We start from the raw sequence: 11,058 nt of genomic DNA, 5'->3' as shown, positions 1-11,058 counted from the left end.
TATCATTAATTCTACACATATATCTTTTTGTTTCCTTCCTTTCTTTACTAATTTTTATTTATGAATATTCAAACATTGCCCACAGCATAATTTCATCAAACACTATAAAGGCTTCTTGGCTTACTTCCTGTCCAAAGATTAACAGAATGACTCATTTCTGTCTTAATTACTAACGGTATACCTAAATGTAATCACTGTTCTTATCTTGCAATCAATAAGAGATACTCAACGATTCCAACAATATGTTATGATTCATTTGCCATCTTTCAAAATTGCTAAAATGTGTATTTTCGATCGATTAACAACGCGCAAAAGTCTCAAACTGCTATCTTTTGAAGTTACAAAAAGGTGAAATTCTTGATCAATCAATAATGCGTAAATGTTTACTGCCTTTTTTCAAAGTTGCATAAGTAATTGTAATCTTCCAGTAATTCAAAATGTCCACCGATAATTATTAAAGCTTACTGAGCTGTACTGTTAGTATGATATCATCTATTTATCATTAAGAGTTGCAAAAATGTATTTTTGATTAGCTAATGATGGGCAAATATATTAGTGTTATCTTTTAACACTGCAAAAATGTGCAATTGTAATCAGCTATATGACGCGCAAATATCCATCAATGATCACTTGATGTTGTTCAACTGTTGATTTGTAATTGATTATTAATGAGCAAATACAGTATACATCCAAACTTGGCATTTTGACCACACACGATGGTACCACTTACAACGTTATAGTAGTTGTTGCTACTAGTTGAGAGATCGTAACAATGACTCACTCCTCTATTCATCACATTTTTTTTTAATACCTTTGCGCCTCCTTTCTTGCTGTGCTATTTACCTTTTTTTTTTAACTCCAAGTTGTTTAACGAATCGCATATCCTTTGTGACATTTATCCCTTCGTGTAATCATAATTACAAAAAGTTCTGATGATTACTTACTTTTTAAAAAAGAAAAGAGTACTATGAACTATAACCGTAAAAGTTCACGTGACGGAACAAAAAGCACTCAATGTCGCTAAAATTATTGTCACAAAGAAAAAGAAAAGGTCAAATTCTGTCAGTTTGCACTGCTATGCATTGCTTTTATCCAAGGACCAATAGTTCATATTTGTGGTTCCCTATAAGCAACAAATTATTATCCTGACAGAAATCTATTCAAATACTGGTTAATTGATTCCATTCACAACAGTATATCGGAAAAAAGATGGACTTATTGAAAAGGAAACTTCCTCTTGGTTTGGCAAGAAATTAGCCTTATTAATGAATTAACTGCTAATCAGTACAAACAGCAATAAAATATGTAATGAAAGACACATTTGTGATTTTCGGCACCGAAAAGTTTTTTCACAATCTGTCATTCACTCAGTTCCGCAGCCGATAGTTGATTATTCACTTAATTCCGCATCACTAGTCATTCACTCAATTCCGCACTATTCACTCATTTCCGCACTCGACAGCCAATCATTGACTTAACTATTTCGACATATTTCTACATTGTAAAAATATTTCTAAAGATAACTAAAGACTCTAAAAAAGAAACAAAGGACTTTGGAAAAAGTCTTTAATTTTCTTCTTAAATATACTTATAATTGCACCAAAGATTTGTAAGGATCAAGAGCGAGACAACAGAATTACGAAAGTCTGATAACAATTTGTTGACAACAATATAGTTGATATGACATTATATATATGTGATTAACATGTGTGATATGATAATCATTATCACAAATAATATGATAATCACAATGAAACAGCAGGAAGTGTTTTAATAAAATTAGACGTGAATTAAACACTATCCATATATGTATAATACAAAAAGGTAAGTTTGTGTGCAAAAATAAGTTAGTACAATTGCAGGAAATATTCGCAGAAACATAATTAAGGATAACAGAACAAGAAATATGACTTCTCATCAAAAAACAATTTATTTGCGATATGGAAAATTCTCACAAATGTTTAAGCCGAGATTTAACTCATTTCAAGGCACCAAAAATAAATCAATTATTCATTTTAAATTCGAATATCTAAAATACAAACTCAACAATAAAATTATACTGTGTTTATCAGAGATAGTGACCTGGCTGGTGTTTACGAATCATTTGCTGTGGAACAGGGTGATAATGAAAAATTACTGTCCACAGCAGACATCATCCAAAAAAAATCGAATTTAAATCTAAAACTTCGGGATGACCACACCTTATTAGTTAGTAAGTTAGTTATAGTGAGTTTAAATCAGGTATAAAAATAGTAATAAAAACGACTCCAAAATGATTTTCGATTTTCTCTTGAGATGAAGAAGATTTGTCTGAAAGATATTAAACGAAGTTTTTGATTTTCTTTTATTTGATACCTTTAGACAAATTTTTTTCATTTCTCTTATAGTCCTTCTAATAAATTATGCACAATTATCTGAGATATATTCTAATTATTGACAAACATATTACATCAAAAAGTTATGCATCAACCAAACATAATTACCACTCACTTCTGAAATAAGTTTGGTGAGAATAACCCAGCATTTATGCTTGCATTTGATAAAATTAAAATCTGATTTCTGGGGCTTGATCTTAAAATCATAATAAAACTTACCCTTTGTTAGTCCACTCTTGTGACTTGCGACGTAATTGATTATGATAGACTTGTATGTATAATTTTTAATATTCTCAAGATTAAAATTATTTTTAAACATTTTTGAAATTCAACCTACCATAAAAATAACATTAATTATGAGTTTTAGAGAGAAAAAGGAAATTTATTTCTGATAACATAAAACTATAAATTATACCGCTTTTAGTCAAATGATGACACTGGTGACATTGTTGAAAGATTCTTTTACCACGCTTAAATATCTTAAACATTATCGAAGTCCTTCTTGACCATTTCGTTCCAACTATTACTCATATCGTCCATATCGTATTCCTTTAATTAAAATATATAAAAACTCTTCCTATGTATTACCGTTTTTAACCTTCAAATGAAATTTTAAATTTGGAAAATTACTGTACCTTGTTAACATGGTGCAGTTCAACTTTTTACCTTAGCTTTGATGCTTTTTAATTCTGTCCATATAATGTCTAAATTCTTGCAGAAATGTTTCACTTCATCTATATCTTGTTTCAGTTTTTCAATTAACAAGTCTTTACCTGGACAAGAACGTTTCTCGTTTATAGTCTTTAGATGTTTTTGATTTTAGTTTTATTCTCCTAACTTCTTGAATTTCCTCTAACCCGAAAGTCTTCACGTTGAAATGTCTTCATGTTAAAAAGTCTTCATGTTGGCTGAATCTCAGAATTGAGTAAAAATTTACCGCATCGAAGCAATTTGTTATTCCACAATTGCTCCAATATTTTCCCAATAAGCTTTTGTGCATTTCTTTTGAATATCGCCGATTTTAATGAATTTTTATGAATCAGTGAACTCAGTAATATTCAGAAGAATCCAATCCATTAGCTGCTACTCTTCAATTACCTATCTTTCATCTTCAACCTTCTCTATACCTATGCCAGTACGATGCTGAAATGTAGCAAATTTTCGAAAATGATATAATTGGTAATGGTAAAACAAAAAGAGTTTCGATACCTTTTCATTTCACTCTTTGGATAGTTATCAAAAAAATAAATCACTTAAAACTGATTTGTTATCAAAGCTAGTGATAAATCTTGACCGATGGCTTCTTCAACAATTTTTTTAATATTTTTAAAATTTTTGTTGTTGAATAGAAAAGTAATGAATTTTGGTTTCAGTTGCAAAAGAAGCCATAGCCAAATTCAAAATGCTATAGCCAAATTCAAGAAGCCGTAGCTAAGTTCACAGCTGAGATTTTGCAGTAAGCAATTTTAATTAACATCTAACATAGCTTTGATTTAGTGCAAAATCAAATTCAAATTTTAACTTCCGCATATAGATATATATCTACTTCGAAATAAATTTAAAGTTGATTTCAGTCAATCCTCCGTAAATTATCTTTTATGGAATGATTGGTGTGAATCATTGATTTTCAAATGTAAAATGATTCACTCATTGAAAAGCAAAAAAAAAAAATATTCAAAATTTCTCATAGCAATAAACTGTCCGTTACAAACAAGTTACATCTACAATCGATTGATTACAAACTTTACCTCAATACATAGGTAATTATGTGTATGCTCTTTTTGAGTCTCCACATCTCCATTTCATATTCACATTTGTATATCTTAATGAAGTGAACAAATACGAAATTAATTGAATTGACCGAAATTCCCGGGAAGTATTAATAAGAACGTATTGATTTTATCCATGATTTTCCTTATGAAATCTTGTTGAAAATCTATTTCGAATAAGAAAAAAAGAAAAAGAAACGGAGAAACTTCTGTAAATGTATGCTTAGAAATAGTTGTTAAAAATGATAATAGAAACGTCAGGAATTAATTAATTACAATGAATTATAATTAGACAATAGGAAGGATAATAAGATATGAAGCACCAGTTGTCTTTAATTGTTTCTTGAATTAATATGATTATCACAATAATAAAGACAACGTTGATAAGATTTTGTGAGCCAATTTACTTACTTGCACAAATGAATCAGTATTTATGATAAGGCTAAAAATTTTGTAATTTACTGCTTTACAAATTTAGATTTCTAATTCATAAATGGAATTTATGTACGTTAACAGTTATCATTATCAAATTATATCAGCTAGCATATCTCTTTCAAACAGCGGACAAATTATTTCGATAGAAATAATCTGATTTACAGATCCAGTTCATTTATGTATTATGTATTATCTGACTCATCGAATTAAATTGATCTATAAAATGAAATTCAAAATATCATGGAAAAAACTGGCATATGTTACATTATATGGAAACCATTAAAGTAAAATACTTAGACGAAGTCCACAGGTGATAAAACTGATGATAATAAGGTGATATGAAAGGCAGCCTAAAAAACGTTGAAGAAATGATAAGAATGGCGAGAATGAATACTGGAGCCTAGGTAATATTCTAAAAAGCCGCGAAAATGGTCAAGGAGAAACTCCTAGAACCCGCTGATATAGTAGAAGATGGAGTCAACGAAAGTTGTCAACGAGAATCGTTTGGGAATCTACCGACATAGTTCAAACAGAGGGGAGATGAGAAAATTAGATTTTTGTGAATTTTTTGGAATCTTTTGAAAGTTTGTGTAATTTCATCATTCCCAAACTTATTGCAAACTTTTCCATTTCATATTTTACATCCTTCTTTTGGAAATTGATAGCAATTCAAACCTGACCTGATATTTCCTATTATTTGTGAACTTAATATCTTATTTCTTTGATTCATTTGACATAGTTTAGGACCGAATTAATGTTTTTAATCAGAAATCAAATGGATAAAATGCAGGATTCAATATTGACTGACATATCCTGATGCAAGGATCTCAAAAGACTGCTGATCGGAAGTGTCATTTACTGCTTCCGTTGATGAGCTAAAAATAAACCCAATGAAATAGCTATGAAATGGAAGGTCCACAATTTTTATACGGCACCTCGAAATGAAACCACGACCGGAATCTGTACGACACATATTATTAGGATATATTTTATTATGGAACAAGAATTTATGTTATATTGTCGATCCGGACATTTGTGATCAGCCGTATTTCCTGTTCCATCACCCGAATCTGCCTAAACCACTTTGCATGTTTTTTACAGAAATCAGTAAAGGCTAGTAAATATTGAATTTTCCAATGTAAAGCTGTTCATCTGTTATTCCGACAATGGCATTTCTACTGGTTAATCAGTCTAATTAATCAGATAATTACATGTCAAAGGTCAGCATTTGAAAAAAGACTTACAATAATAGCTATTCAAAGCATTTGGTTATTATTGACTAACATATGACAATGTTTTTTTGATCAACTCAGATCATCTAAATTCTAAAACGAGAAGACAAAATATACATTCTAGAATCTGGAATATGTATTTAACATCGCTGTAGTTTTGTTTGTTTCTACATATATGTTATATGTTAAAAGTATATTTTAAATTTTGAAATTAATTCAAAGTGAGGCCAAATTGTTAAACTGTGATTTAAAATTTATCAAAAACAAATTAGGAATAGATATATCATTCATTCTACTGAGCTGTTAATTCAGAAAACCTGGAGATTGAACAAGTTTATTTTGAAGAGGAAAAAATTAGCCAACACCAGAAACTAGTCGTATGCATTAGAAACTACCCGCTTTCCGGAGGATATAAGTGGCATTACTGCTGCTTATGATTACCGGAATACTTTGACAGTTCATGCATATCTGGTTCCATTTAGACAGATTATTCAGGCTTCGTGATATTTCTGCAATGAACACGGTTACTTGTGGATTTTTCTCTTAAGCATGCAATCAAATGAGAATGATTAATTTAATAATTTGAAATATACTTTTAACATATAACATATATGTAGAAACGAACAAAACTGCAGCGATGTTAAATACATATTCCAGATTCTAGAATGTATATTTTGTCTTCTCGTTTTAGAATTTAGATGATCTGAGTTGATCAAAAAAACATTGTCATATGTTAGTCAATAATAATCAAACGCTTTAAATAGCTGTCATTATAAATGTTTTTTCAAATGCTGACCTTTGGCATGCAATTAAATTTCATATGTGGTCATTTTTGACTTGGGAAGGATGAAATATCATACATATGACACAAAAAGAGGATACGTTATCTATTGAAAACTGTATCAAGATTTGCTAGGATCTTGCTGTATTCTCAATTACAAATTTAATTTTATTATTAGTTTTTCACTCAGCAATTAAAAACGTTATTCATTTGAAGTTTTTTGTTTAGGGCGGCAGAATGGATGATACTATCGAGACTGCCATATCTATTTGGGCAACATTATTGGTATCCGGATTATCAGGTGGTTTCAACAACCTGTTCCTGAATCTTCTATCCTAAATCAGACCAGTTAACCTTTCTCAATCATCTTCATTTTGAAAGCTAATTTTGTTAATTGCTTAATATTTGATGTAATTTCTTGCGTGCATAATGTTCAGTAATTTTCATCGTTACATCATATACAGATCATAAAGATTGTATTTGAATGTTAAATTTCTTCTTACAGGTTACTAAAGCTAATGCAGCAATGCGGAAATAGGATGAACATCCGGTTGCTCGTACATCTGTTTTTTTTCGTTTTCGGAATAAAAAGTATTGCAAACAAAAATTGATATTGCTGTCAATTCTGAATTAGTTCTAACTGATGTGCATGATTTAGCTTTGTGTCTCTCTTTGTATCACCATTTCAGTGTTGATATATTTTAAAAAATAAAAACACGACTGGGGACAATAATTAGAGATATGGATGAATCTAAAAGATAGTTATGTGTTAAGGAAAATATTTCGAATTGTAATGAATCTTTACTTTATCAATGATGCAACTTTTTATAAAATAGCTTATTACAAATTTCTATAATATCTAATCTTGTGCATTATCTTCTATAATATCTAATCTTCTGCTAATAATCATTCTATAATATCTAATCTTCTGCATAATCTTCTGCATTATCTCTATAATATCTAATCTTCTGCATTATTTAACACTGTTCTACCAAATTCATTGTTCAGATAGATTGTTTGTATTGCATAGTTTATCCATGAAATTTTAATATGCTTATTAAATAGTTGGTAATCATTCGTACGGCTTCCTTTAATACCGGAAATGGCATCATTTTGTTAATTCCCAAAAGCACAAATGTTTCGGATTCATGATAAGTTATTCCTTTCATTTACTTATCATTCACTTAATTTTTTAGCATAAAATTTTTCGTTTTAGATGCTAATTGGAAGATTTGGCTTCTGACCATTGGGCTGAAAAAGAGCTAGAAAATTGGACTACTTATTTTGTGACTACAAAATGTTAAAATTAGTGTGAGACCAATTTTTTTCCCATTTTTTACTTTTCTTACCTGGATACTGTAAAATGAACAAATGCTGAACGCAACGTTTAGAACCAGGCATTCTTTTGTTCTGATTAAAAACCACAAAGGATACCTCGTCTCTCGTTTTCTTTTCTTTTCTTTTTTTTTTATTGGAGATTGAATTTATCATTTGCCCATCTCACAGTATCCAGGTTATCCTTTGTTCACAATCAGCCTTAATTACCATAGAACTATCACAAAACTTACCTGAAAGAATTCACCGTAAAACACCAGAATTTTATTTATCACACAATGTCACATACCCGGTAATTGGGTATTGTTTCAGTATAAGAATTTAAATTATTATTACTTGATCTATTTGAATAATGCATCAAATGTATTGCTAAATATCTCGTGTTTGCTGAAAATATTGATTTTAATATTTACAGTTACCTTTTTTCTTAAGTATTGTTAATAACTTGTAATGTTTTACATTACTGAAATTTATCACTATCAAACCACTAATTATAATAACAATTATACAAATATTCTAGTAGATGGTACAACAATCAGTTGGTTTATCAATTGCTGATAAAACTGGGACTATTTTATATTATAGCATCGTTAGTAGTATCATATCATTCCATAACATTTTTTTCTTCTCAATTACAGTTAATTTATCTGAATGCAAAGATGAATTTCTAAAGATTCTAGATTTAAGAGAGATTTTATAATATCTAACTATTCTGTTTGCGTAAAAAAGCAAGAGAAATTTTCAAAAATTCCTGAATAAGTTTCAGTTACTTCTCGCTATCATCACATTACCAAAACTGGTATACCAGCTGCCTCATGCTGGAATCGAACCAGCGACCTTCTGTTTACTAGACAGACGCTCTGCCCCTGAGCCAATGAGGCCCGACATGTTCTCCATTATTCAAATTTTTGAACTTTGAAATTCATTCGTGAATTTTATATTTCAGAAATTTAAAAACTTTGTGCTTTTCAAACCTTCAATCTAAATAAAGAAAAAATGAAATATAATTGATTTGCCATAATCACATGCATCATTCTATAAATTTATGGTCCCCTCGAATAGAACAAATTTCAGCAATCTTTTGTCAATTATTCCTTCTTTATTAAGTTTTCATTTAGTTGATAATGGCAAATTCATTTCTTCAAAAAATCTATTTTCTATCATTACCATTTCACCAATATTTTCTTCATTTTTATTTCTTTTGTTTAATAAATGAAAAGCATTTCACTCGTGGGTGAAATGCACCACATTTTCAGCATTTAAATGAAATATTTTACAATTTCTGATTTTCAATTCGAAAAAGAATTTATCGGTAGCTAATAAATTTCAAATTATAACTAAAATGACAATAATAGTTTGCAAGATTATTAAGCTAAATCATAAATCATTCAATTAGAAAAAAGTGATGTAAAATTAAATGACCTTTCCCGAATTAAAACAAATTAGGCTTATAATCTATTTCAAATTGTGCTTTTTCATCAATTTCCTTAACATTAAACTTTACAAATATATTAGTTAAATTGCTTTATTTTCATATTTTATTTAATTCATTCAACTGATAATGATAAATTTTCCACAACATTATATTCACAATATTCAATTCACAATTACTTAGCCATAAAAGCCTACAAAGTTTTATTTTGAATGCAACAATTATTTTCACCATTGTTAAATAATTATTTGAATTAAAATCAATATATTTTCTGCTCATATATTGCTATCAGGAAATTAATTGAGAGATTTATTGAATTCTCAAATACCAATCTGCGAAATTCATTTCTTCATATACATGTAAAAATGGTCGGATTTCCCTATTTCATTCTTTTATCAAGATGGTTTTTACTTCAATCCTAAATAAGTGATTAAGCACTTTCCGCTTCATTGCCTAATCAAATACTTTTCCGTTTCATTTGCGAATTTAGTACTTTTCCACTTTATTGAAGGGTTGAGCATTTTTCCGCTTCATCCCTCGATGAAGGACTTTATAGCTTCACTGCCGGATTGAGCAATTTCCCGTTTCATCCTCAAGGACCAATTAACTCGCTAATTTTTTCATTTTCACATTAAATTACAAAAAACTGGAATTTTGATAATCCAAATATGATATTTTTCATATCGACCTAACTATACATATTAGCAACAATTGAAGCAAAATAATGGTAAGTGAGCTTGGAAAATATTGAATTTTCAGAAATTAAACTTTAAAAAAAAACCTTTCTAAATTAGTAACTATCCAATGCAAATGTAATTTTAATCCAGTTTATCAATGATTGAAATCAAATTTGACTTATTGGAGGTCCTAATTGCTGAATAATTTATAAATATATTTTGAATGAAATATTCAGAAGAAGACGTAATCGACTGATTTCCAATATATAGATATCTATGACATCTTTTTTTAAGAAAAAAAATTTCCCTTAATATTAATCAGCAAAAAAAAAAAGTCGAAAATGTTATTTGTCATTTATTAAATCTTTGAATGATTCCATTATCCTAAAATTGGTGAATTTGAAGGAGTTAATTAAATTTCGGAGATTTTCAATTTAATTTAATTGTAAATTTATTAATTGCTTCAACAATGAAACAATAATGAAACTCACAAATGAATACAATTTGTTTTTACTAAAACGATAAGCTTAATCAGAAACTTTTACAACACAAAAAAAAAAAACAAACTTTGTTCTTATCGATTATTCTTATTCAATTAATAGTAATTTATGCGATATTAATATCTGAAAGAGAGAAAAAAAGGCAAATTTCCAACAATAATTTAAACCTTAACTAATCAATGCTTTCTCCGTGTTTTTTCTCTTTTTCTTTTTGTTTTTTAAATGCAGAACAAAATCATCAGAATTAACAACTGGCATAAATCCTGTTATTTCTCCGGAATCGAATGATGTTTAGAAGTAACCTTTTGGTGATGTAATTTTACTTCATCTTTATTATGACCTTTTTGCATTATACTTAATGTTTATTATGACCTTTTTGCATTTACTTAATGTTTATTATGACCTTTTTGCATTTACTTAATGTTTATTATGACCTTTTTGCATTTACTTAATGTTTATTATGACCTTTCTGCATTTACTTAATGTTTATTATGACCTTTTTGCATTTACTTAATGTTTATT

The 11,058-nt window shown here is 28.9% G+C and overlaps 1 protein-coding gene and 1 non-coding gene across 2 annotated transcripts; both read right to left on the bottom strand.

Moving 5' to 3' along the window:
- Positions 1–2,002: 2,002 nt before the first annotated feature.
- On the bottom strand, positions 2,003–3,262 carry LOAG_09112 (hypothetical protein; the record flags this gene model as incomplete). Its single annotated transcript, XM_003144641.1, has 6 exons — positions 2,003–2,029; positions 2,264–2,310; positions 2,595–2,667; positions 2,862–2,924; positions 3,042–3,176; positions 3,233–3,262. The coding sequence occupies 6 exons, from the start codon at positions 3,260–3,262 to the stop codon at positions 2,003–2,005; spliced, it is 375 nt and encodes a 124-aa protein (XP_003144689.1).
- A 5,474-nt stretch (positions 3,263–8,736) lies between these two features.
- On the bottom strand, positions 8,737–8,808 carry LOAG_20078. Its single transcript has one exon. It is a non-coding gene; the product is annotated as a tRNA-Thr (tRNA).
- Between the last annotated feature and the right edge of the window lie 2,250 nt (positions 8,809–11,058).

The sequence above is a fragment of the Loa loa genome, assembly GCF_000183805.2.
Source record: "Loa loa unplaced genomic scaffold supercont3.257, whole genome shotgun sequence".
NCBI lineage: Eukaryota > Metazoa > Nematoda > Chromadorea > Rhabditida > Onchocercidae > Loa > Loa loa.
This window is presented reverse-complemented; position numbering and strand designations above follow the sequence as displayed.